This window comes from Mytilus edulis, chromosome 1 (genome assembly GCF_963676685.1).
Source record: "Mytilus edulis chromosome 1, xbMytEdul2.2, whole genome shotgun sequence".
Lineage (NCBI taxonomy): Eukaryota > Metazoa > Mollusca > Bivalvia > Mytilida > Mytilidae > Mytilus > Mytilus edulis.
The window spans coordinates 83,729,640-83,744,162 of record NC_092344.1 but is presented as its reverse complement, the minus strand read 5'-3'; the positions used below and the strand labels follow the sequence as shown (position 1 = coordinate 83,744,162).

General features: G+C 33.3%; 1 protein-coding gene across 1 annotated transcript; it reads left to right on the top strand.

Moving 5' to 3' along the window:
- The first annotated feature begins 1,558 nt into the window (after window positions 1-1,558).
- LOC139492742 (mitochondrial inner membrane protease ATP23 homolog) lies at window positions 1,559-6,095 on the top strand. Its single transcript, XM_071280897.1, has 6 exons — window positions 1,559-1,865; window positions 2,691-2,736; window positions 3,266-3,347; window positions 4,102-4,236; window positions 4,858-4,947; window positions 5,843-6,095. Exons 1-6 carry the CDS (start codon window positions 1,613-1,615, stop codon window positions 6,047-6,049), a joined length of 813 nt encoding a protein of 270 aa, XP_071136998.1. The 5' UTR covers window positions 1,559-1,612; the 3' UTR covers window positions 6,050-6,095.
- The last annotated feature ends 8,428 nt before the right edge of the window (window positions 6,096-14,523 follow it).

The window sequence follows — 14,523 nt, the reverse complement described above, 5'->3', positions numbered from 1 at the left end:
TAGAAATTAAAGAGACAACAGACATGGCTTCATCCGCCTCATTTTTAGACTTATACCTCGAATTTGACATACACAGTCATCTTAGTACCAGAATCTATGACAAACGAGACGATTTTGATTTTGAAATTATCAATTTCCTCTACCTTAGTAGCAACATACCAACTTCACCTGCATATGGAATATACATTTCCCAACTTATTCGGTATTCAAGAGCTTGCAGCTCCTACTCAGACTTTGTAAAACGTCACCAGTGTCTGAGCAGAAAGTTGATAAACCAGGGGTATGTCAAAGAACGTCTCGTCCTTTTTTCTAAAAAAGTTCATCGGAAGGTACCCAGAACTTGTTGATAAATATTCCGTATCAACTTCACAAATAATACACGATGGTCTTGAAGTATAGATTTTGCGTACTGACGTTGTTTACCATCTTAATTACGTGTTATATTATTCTTTTGTTTGTCTTTATTAATATTACTTTTACTGTTTCTGTTTTTTTAGATATCCTTTTGACGTAACTCTGTGCTTATGTATCCCATCATACTTTGAACGACAAAATTATTTAATGATGTGACTCTGTACCTATGTATCTTGTCATACTTTGAATGACAAAATTATTTTATGATGTGACTCTGTACCTATGTATCTTGTCATACTTTGAATGACAAAATTATTTTATTTATTAATATTACTTTTACTGTTAACCAACTTTTTTTGTGATATACATTAGACGTGACTCTGTACTTATGTATCCCGTCATACTTTGAACCACACTATTATTTTATTTATTATTATTATTACTTTAACTGTTAAGTCAGTGTTTGTTATATCTATTTTGCGTGACTGTATTTATGCATCCCGTCATACTTTGAACGATAAAATTATTTCATGTCTACCTGTGCGAATTTCAAACGCGCAATTTTACACCAGTACTCAAAACCCTCCTTCCTTGATGGGTGCATTTTACATAGACAAATATAATGGTATAATATAATCAAAATGAGGATGTTAATTTAATGTATGCCTTTTTGTGCTTCTTCGTTACATTTGTTGTTTTTATAGTGATTAAGATGATAACTCAATGTTGACTGCTGTACCCCTATTTTTGACATTTTTACCTATTATGTCTGTTTGTTTTGTTCACGCATCGGTGACAATATAATGGAATTTGATGCGACTGTCATACAAGTGAGAGGTTTAGCTAGCTATAAAACCAGGTTCAATCCACCATTTTCTACATTTGAAAATGCCTGTACCAAGTCAGGAATATGACAGTTCTTGTCCATTCGTTTTTGATGCGTTTTGTTATTTGATTTTGCCATGTGATTATGGACTTTCCGAATTGATTTTCCTCTGAGTTCAGTATTTTTGTGATTTTACTTTTTAGTATAATATCTTCCGTGTATAAAAATAAGCCCATCATCGTTTTATACTGTAAAATACCAACTTGATTTTAGCTATGTTCGACCTTGTAATATAAGCCCATTGTGAATACTCAAGCAATTTATGTGCTCCTATAGCCAGGAGGAAGTTACAGAAAGAAGAAAACTTACTTCAGTAGTATCCGTTTCCTTCCCCGTTAATATTTATAACCCTGTACATGTCTGCATTCTGCAATGTCAAATACAAAAGACACCGGTGCAAATGAAGGGAAAAGTCAAGAACAATTAAAAAAGGAAAAATTAAAACCAACAGAAGAAGAAGATTATGGGTATTATTTTTATCCAGACCGTGACACACGGTCCAAAGTAGACGAGGATAAATCTTTCTTGTCTAAAAAATGGGAGAAGTTTATGAGATCAGGATATAGCGGAGACAGTGGTGACCAGCTCAAATGTGAAAGCAATGTTATTTGGTGTAAAGAAAATGGTAAGATAATAAAGACCAATCATATTCAGCTTTGAATCCAGTTCCTTAGCTACCTGGAAGAAGAAGGGAAGGCCACATTTAAAAGAATGTCTGTTTCCCCTCCCCCGGGTCTACCCTTTGTAAACAGACCAGGAAGGCAGGTTCTTTTTTTTTTTTTAACTGGATGTGATTGTCATAGCATGGTCACATGAATGGTTTGACTTGTCCAGTCCAGGCCACTTATCAGTTGTTTGTGCTCAATTTGAGTGTATTTATTTAGGTTATCAATCCTTCTGCTTTCAAGCACTTTCCAAAAATGGAAACAAGTTATTTTAATTATTTTTTTGTGGAAAATAATTTTTTGACCAGGGGGCTTATTTTTGACCCGGGTGGGGGAGGGGAAACAAACATATTTTTAATTTTGGCCGAATGTGTCAGAAGCAAACACAGATACATGAGTACATAACAATTGTATAAACATGATAAATTACCTGATTGCCAATAGAAGCCCAGATGTTCATCTGTACTTATCATCTGTGGTTATCCTGTTTGTGTTTTATGTGTACTTATCAGTTAGACCGAATTCTTCTGTGCCTATAATGCATATATTTCCTAATTTTAAAATATTTGCTTTTTATCGATTTTGCTATTTTCTAGTAAAAAAAAATGTGCAATATAGAGACAGAGACAGTGTCTATTCAAAACAGGAGATTTGCTTACAATTTGTTTGGGCTAATTTTATCTATTTAAAGATCACAAATACAAAAAAAGCATCTTATAACACCACAAAATCAAATTTGTTTACAATATAATATCTGACATCAATCTTGCCTTTTTTAATTTCAGATTCTCAAGTAAAGCTTATGTTAGCTGCTTTGAAGAGTAAAGGATGGTTTGTTTATTATTTATGTTATCGTTTACTTACTTTACTAAAACAGTGTGTGTGTCATGCAGTAATAGTTGTTTGAAGTTATTTGCGAAATGATTGAACATTATGAAAGTATGAGGTTTTTTTTTAATTGATGTTATAAACTTGACTACCACTGCAGCTTTTATAGATTTAGCATCAGTATCAGTATTTATGCTTTCCACATGAAAAGTAAAAACACTTTACACAGTCAGATAAACATGTACATGAATATGGAATGTAATTTTAAGGGAATTGCAAAAACAAAAAATTGCATGTACATGAATATGATAAGTGAATACATGTATCATAGAAATGCAAAAAGAAATACACGTACATGAATATAATAGTCAATATATTTAAAATGAAATTAAAATATATGCACATGAATACAGGAAAGTAAACTTTTGTGAACCACCAAACTATGAAATGAACAGCAAAGTTACATGCTTAATCAAAATATAATCAACCTTTTTTTAGCAAAGTTGAAATCTATTTTTTAAATTTTTTTTAGTGAGATAAATTTAGGTCGACATATCTCTTGTGAACCATGTAGAGAAAGGTGTAATGGAGGATATGATCCTAATTCTAATCAGGTAAGTTTACAATTCTCTACAAGAATCAAATATTGTGTTCAAAGCTCTGTCAGACATTAGCTGTGTCTTTTCTATAAAATCAACTTTCTTGTTACTCTGTGTAAAATAACTGCATTTAGAAAAGGAAAAATTACTGGGAAAATTTCTATTAAGTTACAAAAGGTTAGTAAATGTTTGTTACTCATTTTAGGTGATTTGCACAACGTAAAAGTCTGTCCGTCGGTTTATCAACATGTCAGACAATAACTCAAAAACGCTTTAACCTCCTTTTAGTTTTTTTGTTTATAAATTTCTGAAATGACATTGAGGAGTTGGGGAACTTTATTCTTTAAAAAGTGACTGGCTTATCATGCCCTCATTTATCATGTCCTCATGTCTCAGCTCTTTATTTTTAACTCTATTGTCTACTCTTTCTTTAGAATCCAGCATATTTTACATTTAAATTGATGCAATACAAAATTCTACAAATAGCTATACAAGGATATTTAAGGTCATATGATTAACCTTGAGCATTCATTGATACACTAGTACTGCTGTATTGCATTCATGCAATTTTTTTCAATAAAACTGTATTATAAAGAAATTTTTTATTTAATCATTCTTAAAAGCAAAGAAAATATCCTCTTACAAAACTTTTTCATATTTATTCAAACATCACATTCTTATCTACAAAGTCACAACCATTCATTTATTTGGTTGTTCTGAAATCTGAATAACTAGAATATGTATGAAGCATTCTTTTTCTTTTATTTAGATTGTTGTCTGCCAAAACAATACAAGGAAAAAAGATGTTTGTTGTTCAGTATTAGCCCATGAACTTACACATGCCTATGATAATTGTCGTGCCAAGGTGGATTTTACAGATATAGAACAAGTAGCATGTACAGAGGTACTGTTTATTTATATAACTAATATGTTTAACTTCAGAAAAACTATACAATCTTTTCAATGCAATAATGAGCTGCTGCTATCACTCTGTGTCTGTAATCTATTGTTGTTACATATAACAAGGTACATAAAAATTCACACTTAAACAATCTATGGCTTTACATTTCAGATTAGAACACACAAATTCACATTTATATGATGCATAGAGTTACAGTACAGATAAGAGCATAAAAATTCACACTTATACAATGTATGGCTTAACATTTCAGATTAGAGCAAACAAATAAAATTGAGAATGGAAATGGGGAATGTGTCAAAGAGACAACAACCCGACCAAATAAAAAACAACAGCAGAGGGTCACCAACAGATCTTCAATGTAGCGAGAAATTCCAGCACCCGGAGGCGTCCTTCAGCTGGCTCCTAAACAAATATATACTAGTCCACTTATCTAATGTATGGGTTCACATGTCAAATTAGAGCATACAAATGCACACTTTTACAGTGTATTGCTTCATATTTCAGAATAGAACACAAAAATTAACTCTTATATGAAGTATGTCTTTACAATCAAATTGGAACATAAAAACTCACATTTATACAATGTAAGGCTTTACATTTCAGATTAGAGCATCAAACTTCACACATTGTTCAATTGCAACATCTATGATGAATGGTGAAGCTTCTCCTTGGAATTATAAAGAAGCACATCAGGTATACCCATTGAGTATTTTAAGATGTCTTAGTCTCAAGCACAGAAGTCTTTTACTAGAGTAATTTAAAATCAAAGATTTATATCAGTTGAGTCAAACATGAAGACAGTTAGGACATGTGGTATGAATACCAATGATGTAGCCTTTCACCTAATAACTCAGAAATGAAAAGTGCTTTCTACACATATAGATATCACATCATGGCTTTTAACAGGAAAGGACTTTGATGGCTGAGTGTTCTAAGTAGTTCATCACATATCACTTGCCTGTCAAATCTAAGATTTTGAGTTTGAACCTTCATATTGGCAAGATGTGTTCAACTCCCATTTTAATTGAAAAGGATTTTCCATTTTTCTTGCTAATGGTCAATAATTCTCTCTGTGTACTCCATCTTCCTCCATCAATTAAAATTAACCCATTAATCGAGCAAAGGTCACTATATGTAGCCTTACATGTATGTAACAATTTAACAAATGATATCCTAATTTTAGTTAAATAAGATATAAGATATAAGATAATGTAAGATAGAACATTGTAAAAACCATCATGAGACTGCAGACTTGCTGCTTAGGATGTGCACATTGAATGTGTAGTGGTAGGGGATATTGAACATATTTAGTAGTATTGAGTCCAGGACAGTGGTGTCATGGTAAAATAATGAACCAGAAGAAATAAAGGAATTTAGGACTGATTAGTATGTTTCTAAAAACTATCATTTAACAGTAACAAATAATTCCAATACTGCTAGTTTGTCAACTCTTGTAAGAATAAAAAATTAGTATTACTATATGCCTTAGAATTTCTTGTAAAACCCCCTCCATTGAAGATATGCCTTGATCAGATAAAATTATTGAAAGATATTATGTTTAATGAAGATAATTTACCAATATTTTCAGTTATGTGTGAAGAACAAAGCGTTACATTCAGTTCTGTTAGTGAGAAATGTGACAATGGATGAAGCTGCTACTGTTGTGGACAAAGTGTTTGATAAATGTTATGCAGACTTAGAACCTGTGGGTCGTATACCAAGGAAATATACTAGGGATGCGTATTTATCTTTTGTAGAAGGAAGAACACATGGATATTTTGATAAGGATTCATGATATTTAGTTCATTATTTTATTATTTTATTAAAAATTATTTCTCAGAGTGATTTTATATGAAATTTTATGAATGTATGTTGTTTTAATATCAATTGATAAAAAAAACAATGTTAAAGTTGTTTAATTTCTTTTCCTTTAAACTGGCTGACCTAAGTATGCGTGGATAGTTGTCTCATTGGCAAACATACCACATCTTCTTTTTTATATTGACCTAATATAAAAAAGAAGATGTGGTATGATTGCCAATGAGACAACTATCCACAAAAGACCAAAATGACACAGACATTAACAACTATAGGTCACCGTACGGCCTTCAACAATGAGCAAAGCCCATACTGCATAGTCAGCTGTAATAGGCCCCGACAAGACAATGTAAAACAATTCAAACGAGAAAACTAACGGCCTCATTTATGTAAAAAAATGAACGAAAAACAAATATGTAACACATAAACAAACGACAACCACTGAATTACAGGCTCCTGACTTGGGACAGGCACATACATAAATAATGTGGCGGGGTTAAACATGTTAGCGGGATCCCAACCCTCCCCCTAACCTGGGACAGTGGTATAACAGTACAACATAAGAACGAACTATAAAAATCAGTTGAAAAAGGCTTAACTCATCAGATGGACAAAAATACAAGTAGACTTTATTTTAAAATAAGTACAAAATGAATATTGCAGTTGTTTGTTGGGTTGAAGTAATATTGTTAATTGACTACAGTAAACATGGTAAATATGTATATCAATGTATTTCAATTTCCAATGCAGAATTTCAACTTTAATCATTATAAATGATGCCAGAACCTCTAAAACAGCAAACTTTGATAATGCGATGACATATCTGAACTTTCCACCATTATATTTGGAAGATAACTTTCATATGTGTATTTCAAAGTGAATGTCATTTCTATCATTTTCTTTCAATTTAACAATTTAATTCACATTTTCCTGATTTCATCCCCATTATGTGTTATATTTAGTGGATTATGGCAGTTTTCTGAGTATAAGTAGATTAATAATAATATTTCATGCATTATTATTAGTCCCCTAACGACGAAGTTGAAGGGTACTTTAGGTTTGCACTCTGTCCATCTGTCCATCAGTCAGTAAATAAGTATTCCAGACTTTTTTCTTCCAAGTTACAGGTCAATTTTGATTTTCATGATTTTAGCTTTTTTCCTTGTTCAGTTATAAAACTTAAAAGCCCTTTCCCTAGAATTAAATTTTTGATGAAATGCTTATCAATTACAAGATTTCTGTTCCAATGGAAAAAACTCATTTTTTAAAAGATTTGTAAAAGACATTGTATGAAAATAAATGACATTTCAGATTTTTAGCTCACCTGGCCTAAAAGGCCATGTGAGCTTTTCTCATCACTTGGCGTCCGTCGTCGTCGTCGTCGTCGACGTCGTCGTCGTCGACGTCGTCGTCGTCGTTAACAATTTTTCAAACATCTTCTCCTCTGAAACTACTGAATGGATTTGAATGAAACTTAACATGATTGTTCCTTAGTATATCCTGCACAAAATGTGCGCTTCGATTTTTGATCCGTCAAAAAACATGGCCGCCGTTACTTAAAATAGAACATAGGGGTCAAATGCAGTTTTTGGCTTATATCTCAAAAACGAAAGCATTTAGAGCAAATCTGACATGGGGTAAAAATGTTCATTAGGTCAAGATCTATCAGCCCTGAAATTTTCAGATGAATCAAACAAACCTTTGTTGGGTTGCTGCCACTTAATTGGTAATTTTAAGGAAATTTTGCAGTTTTTGGTCATTATCTTGAATATTATTATAGATAAAGATAAACTGTAAACAGCAAAAAAGATCAGCAAAGTAAGATCTACAAATAAGTTAATATGACCAAAATTGTCAATTGACCCCTTAAGGGGTTATTGTCCTTTAATGACAATTTTTCACAATTTGTTCATCATATTTGCTAACTTTAAAAAATCTTCTCCTCTGAAACTACTGAATGGATTTGGTTAAAACTTAGCATGGTTGTTCCTTAGATTATCCTGCACAAAGTGTGTGCTTTGATTTTTGATCCGTCAAAAAACATGGCCGCCGTTACTTAAAATAGAACATAGGGGTCAAATGCAGTTTTTGGCTTATATCTCAAAAACGAAAGCATTAAGAGCAAATCTGACATGGAGTAAAAATGTTAATTAGGTCAATATCTATCAGCCCTGAAATTTTCAGATGAATCAAACATCCAATTGTTGGGTTGCTGCCACTTAATTGGTAATTTTAAGGAAATTTTGCAGTTTTTGGTCATTATCTTGAATATTATTATAGATAAAGATAAACTGTAAACAGCAAAAAAGATCAGCAAAGTAAGATCTACAAATAAGTTAATATGACCAAAATTGTCAATTGACCCCTTAAGGGGTTATTGTCCTTTAATGACAATTTTTCACAATTTGTTCATCATATTTGCTAACTTTAAAAAATCTTCTCCTCTGAAACTACTGAATGGATTTGGTTAAAACTTAGCATGGTTGTTCCTTAGATTATCCTGCACAAAGTGTGTGCTTTGATTTTTGATCCGTCAAAAAACATGGCCGCCGTTACTTAAAATAGAACATAGGGGTCAAATGCAGTTTTTGGCTTATATCTCAAAAACGAAAGCATTAAGAGCAAATCTGACATGGAGTAAAAATGTTCATTAGGTCAATATCTATCAGCCCTGAAATTTTCAGATGAATCAAACATCCAATTGTTGGGTTGCTGCCACTTAATTGGTAATTTTAAGGAAATTTTGCAGTTTTTGGTCATTATCTTGAATATTATTATAGATAAAGATAAACTGTAAAAGGCAAATATGATCAGCAAAGTAAGATCTACAAATAAGTCAATTTGACCAAAATTGTCAATTGACCTCTTTAGGAGTTATTGCCCTTTAAAGACTTTTTTCACAATTTGTTCATCATGTTGACTTACTTTAAAAAATCTTCTCTTATGAAACTGCTGTATCAATTTCAGCCAAACTTAGGCTAAATGAGTTTCAGAGTTTCAGAGTATCTAGTATAAATTTTATATTTCATTTCCTTGTATGTCAAGAAACATAGCTCCTATGGCTAAAATAGAACATAGGAGAAAATGATTTTTTTTTTGCTTTTGAAGAAAATAGGACGATTCAAAGAACATTTAAATAAATTGAAAAGCCAAAATAATCATTGATGAGAGATTAAACCAAAAAAATTCAGGTGAGCGATTCAGGCTCTTGAGAGCCTCTTGTTTTCTTTTCTTAAGTAAATTTTTTGAAGAATTTAGTGGTAGGTTTGTTTGTTATTTGAACAGCGGTATACTACTGTTGCCTTTATTTATGTAGTTTACACCATGACAATTGCAAGTTATAGATCAATTTAGAATTTTGTTCGATTACAATGAATTTTTAACCAGTAGGGGACTATGTATTGCCATGCAATACTTACAGAATACTTCTTTTAAATTATTATTATTTAAAAGAGAATGTTAGGGAAACATCTATGAGACTGTTAACCAAAAGATGAAAACAACCAAACGACATCTAGGTACAATGTGTCTAGCTCACAAAAGTTGTGACAAAACTAATAAAATATACTGTATGTCATTGGAAACAGTTCAGATTTAGAGGGGAGCTTACAGTTACTGAGTACCATACTCAATAGAAAACTAGAACTAGGTTGTTCTTCACTCATTATGCAATAAATAAACTTGAAGTTTTTCATTTTTTGGAGAATAAGATGTTAATGGTCAGTTGCCTCCACAAATAATCAGTTGAAATAACTTTATTTCAGGAGATCCTTAAATATTATTTCAGTACATCCACAATTCAACTTCATGATATCCTAAAATATTTAAGGACCTAAATAATTCATGTCAGGATATTCTGAAATATTGTAGGACCTAAGTAATTCAATGTCAGGAAATTCTGAATTATTGTAGGACCTCCACTAATCGAATTTTGTACCTTCAGAATTCTATTTTAGGATGTCCTGAAATCAATTTCTGAATGTTCAGAAATATATCAGGAATTTCATCTCTTTAGTTTTAAGTGTTGATGCTTTTTACACGATATTTATTGTACCTCTATAGATTGTATAGGGCATTGTGCTGAAGGTTATAGAAAGTGTCATTTGTTTGGTACAGTATATTGAACAAACCCTATAGTTGAATTATAGTCCAGTCTGTTTGCAATACAGATGTGCTGTAAATGAATAAAAGAAGATGCATGATAAATGTCAAATTGGTGAAAACCTAACAACAAAAGAAAATTTAAAGTACATCTGAATTAACCTATGTTTTGAGATGCTAATATGAGTCTGATTGGATTTTACAAACCTATGTATGGTTTAAATGCCAATTTAAGATTCACATAGATAGCTGTGATTGGGATATTACTGTCAGTGTTAGACAGATACATGTTTTAAGGCCTATGCTACTACAAATATATTAGATTTATACATTTATTTGTGATAAAGCAGTGTCTTACTGAGATTCTGTAAGTTTAAGAAAGTTGTTCTAAGGCTGTATCTTAGTCTTACTGAGATTCTGTAAGTGATAAAAGTTGTGCCAAGGCAGTGTCTTACTGAGATTCTGTAAGCGAAAGAAAGTTGTGCTAAGGCTGTGTCTTACTGAGATTCTGTAAGTGAAAGAAAGTTGTGCTAAAGCCGTGTCTTACTGAGATTCTGTAAATGAAACAAAGTTGTGCTAAGGCAGTGTCTTACTGAGATTCTGTAAGTGAAAGAAAGTTGTGCTTAAGCTGTGTCTTACTGGGATTCTGTAAGTGAAAGAAAGTTGTGCTAAAGCCGTGTCTTACTGAGATTCTGTAAGTGAAAGAAAGTTGTGCTAAGGCAGTGTCTTACTGAGATTCTGTAAGTGAAAGAAAGTTGTGCTAAGGCAGTGTCTTACTGAGATTCTGTAAGTGATAGAAAGTTGTGCTTAAGGTGTGTCTTACTAATATTCTGTAAGTGAAAGAAAGTTGTGCTAAAACCGTGTTTTACTGAGATTCTGTAAGTGAAATAAAGTTGTGCTAAGGCAGTGTCTTACTGAGATTCTGTAAGTGAAAGAAAGCTGTGCTAAAGCCGTGTCTTACTGAGATTCTGTGTCTTACTAATATTCTGTAAGTGAAAGAAAGTTGTGGTAAAGCCGTGTCTTACTGAGATTCTGTAAGTGAAATAAAGTTGTGCTAAGGCAGTGTCTTACTGAGATTCTGTAAGTGAAATAGAGTTGTGCTAAGGCAGTGTCTTACTGAGATTCTGTAACTGAAAGAAAGTTGTGCTAAGGCACTGTCTTACTGAGATTCTGTAAGTGAAAGAAAGTTGTGCTAAAGCCGTGTCTTACTGAGATTCTGTAAGTGAAAGAAAGTTGTGCTAAGGCTGTGTCTTACTTGGATTCTGTAAGTGAAAGAAAATTGTGCTAAAGCTGTGTCTTACTGAGATTCTGTAAGTGAAATAAAGTTGTGCTAAGGCCGTGTCTTACTGAGATTCTGTAAGTGAAAGAAAGTTGTGCTATGGCTGTGTCTTACTGGGATTCTGTAATTGAAAGAAAGTTGTGCTAATGCTGTGTCTTACTGAGATTCTGTAAGTGAAATAAAGTTGTGCTAAGGCCGTGTGTTACTGAGATGCTGTAAGTGAAATAAAGTTGTGCTAAGGCTGTGTCTTACTGAGGTTTTGTAAGTGAAAGACAGTTGTGCTAAAGCTGTGTCTTACTGAGATTCTGTAAGTGAAAGAAAGTTGTGCTAAAGCCGTGTCTTACTTGGATACTGTAAGTGAAAGAAAGTTGTGTCAAAGCTGTGTCTTACTGGGATACTGTAAGTGAAAGAAAGTTGTGCTTAAGCTGTGTCTTACTGAGATTCTGTAAGTGAAAGAAAGTTGTGCTAATGCTGTGTCTTACTGAGATTCTGTAAGTGAAATAAAGTTGTGCTAAGGCCGTGTCTTACTGAGATTCTGTAAGTGAAATAAAGTTGTGCTAAGGCTGTGTCTTACTGAGGTTTTGTAAGTGAAAGAAAGTTGTGCTAAGGATGTATCTTACTGAGATTCTGTAAGTGAAAGAAAATTGTGCAAAAGCTGTGTCTTACTGGGATTCTGTCAGTGAAAGAAAATTGTGCTTAAGCTGTGTCTTACTTGGATACTGTAAGTGAAAGAAAGTTGTGTCAAAGCTGTGTCTTACTGGGATACTGTAAGTGAAAGAAAGTTGTGTCAAAGCTGTGTCTTACTGGGATACTGTAAGTGAACGAAATTTGTGCTAAGGCTGTGTCTTACTGAGATTCTGTAAGTGAAAAGAAGTTGTGTTAAGGATGGGTCTTACTGAGATTCCGTAGGTGAAAGTTGTGCTAAAGCTGTGTCTTACTGAGATTCTGTAAATGAAAGAAAGTTGTGCTAATGCTGTATCTAACTGAGATTCTGTAAGTGAAAGAAAGTTGTGCTAAAGCCGTGTTTTACTGAGATTCTGTAAGTGAAAGTCAAAGTTGTGCTTAAGCTGTGTCTTACTGGGATTCTGTAAGTGAAAGAAAATTGTGCTAAATCTGTGTCTTTCTAGGATTCTGTTAGTGGAAAAAAGTTGTGCTTAAGCTGTGTCTAACCGAGATTCTGTTCGTTAAAGTCAAGGTTGTGCTAAAGCTATATCTTATTGAAATTCTGTTCGTGGAAGAAAGTTGTGTTAAGGATGGGTCTTACTGAGATTCTGTATGTGAAAGAAAGTTGCGCTAAAGCTGTGTTTTACTGGGATTCTGTAAGTGAAAGAAAGTTGTCCTAAAGCTGTGTCTTACTGGAATTCTGTAAGTGAAATAAAGTTGTGCTTAAGCTGTGTCTTACTGGGAATCTGTAAGTGAAAGAAAGTTGTGCTAAAGATGTGTCTTACTGGGATTCTGTAAGTGAAAGAAAGTTGTGCTTAAGCTGTGTCTTACTTGAAAACTGTAAGTGAAAGTCAAAGTTGTGCTAAGGCTGTGTCTTACTGAGATTATGTAACTGAAATCAACGTCGTGCTAAGGCTGTGTCTTACTGAGATTCTGTAAGTGAAATAAAAATGGGCTTAGGCTGTGTATTGCTGGGTTTCTGTAAGTGAAATAAAGTTGTGCTAAAGCTGTGTCTTACTGAAATTCTGTTCGTGGAAGAAAGTTGTGCTAAAGCTGTATCTTACTGAGATTCTGTTAGTGAAAGAAAGTTGTGCTTAAGCTGAGTCTTACTGATATTCTGTAAGTGAAAGAAAGTTGTGTTAATTCTGTATATTACTGAGATTCTGTAAGTGAAAGAAAGTTGTGCTAAGGCTGAGTCTTACTGAGATTCTGTAAGTGAAAGAAAGTTGTGCTAAAGCTGAGTCATACTGAGATTCTGTAAGTGAAAGAAAGTTGTGCTTAAGCTGTGTCTTACTTGAAAACTGTAAGTGAAAGTCAAAGTTGTGCTAAGGCTGTGTCTTACTGAGATTATGTAACTGAAATCAACGTCGTGCTAAGGCTGTGTCTTACTGAGATTCTGTAAGTGAAATAAAAATGGGCTTAGGCTGTGTATTGCTGGGTTTCTGTAAGTGAAATAAAGTTGTGCTAAAGCTGTGTCTTACTGAAATTCTGTTCGTGGAAGAAAGTTGTGCTAATGCTGTGTCTTACTGAGATTCTGTAAGTGAAAGAAAGTTGTGCTAAAGCTGAGTCATACTGAGATTCTGTAAATGAAAGAAAGTTGTGTTTAAGCTGTGTCTTATTGGGGTTCTGTAAGTGAAAGTCAAAGTTGTGCTAATGCTGTATCCTACTGGGATTCTGTAAGTGAAAGTCAAAGTTGTGATAAGGCTGTGTCTTACTCAGATTCTGTAAGTGAAAGTCAAAGTTGTACTTAAGCTGTGTCTTACTCAGATTCTGTAAGTGAAAGTCAAAGTTGTGCTAAGGATGTATCTTACTGAGATTCTGTAAATGAAAGAAAGTTGTGCTTAAGTTGTGTCCTACTGAGATACTGTAAGCGAATGAAAGTTGTGTTAAAGCTGTGTCTTTCTGAGATTCTTTAAGTGAAAGAAAGTTGTGCTAAGGCAGTGTCTTACTGTGATTCTGTAAGTGAAAGAAAGTTGTGCTAAAGCTGTGTCTTTCTGAGATTCTTTAAGTGAAAGAAAGTTGTGTTAAGGCAGTGTCTTACTGGGATTCTGTAAGTGAAATAAAGTTGTGCTTAAGCTGTGTCTTACTGGGATTCTGTAAGTGAAAGAAAGTTGTCCTAAAGCTGTGTCTTACTGAGATTCTGTAAGTAAAATAAAGTTGTGCTTAAGCTGTGTCTTACTGGGATTCTGTAAGTGAAAGAAAGTTGTGCTAAAGCTGTGTCTTACTGGGATTATGTAAGTGAAAGAAAGTTGTGCTTAAGCTGTGTCTTACTTATTGGAAACTGTAAGTGAAAGTCAAATTTGTGCTAAGGCTGTGTCTTACTGAGATTATGTAACTGAAATCAAAGTCGTGCTAAGGCTGTGTCTTACTGAGATTCTGTAAGTGAAATAAAAATGGGCTAAGGCTGT

Bases quoted from the DNA above. Each gene is read 5' to 3' on its own strand.
- LOC139492742 (XM_071280897.1), top strand. From the start codon at position 1,613: ATGTCAAATACAAAAGACACCGGTGCAAATGAAGGGAAAAGTCAAGAA. The intron at 2,737-3,265 runs GTTTGTTTATTA...AATTTTTTTTAG, and splicing joins GCTTTGAAGAGTAAAGGATG to TGAGATAAATTTAGGTCGAC. The intron at 3,348-4,101 runs GTAAGTTTACAA...TCTTTTATTTAG, and splicing joins ATGATCCTAATTCTAATCAG to ATTGTTGTCTGCCAAAACAA.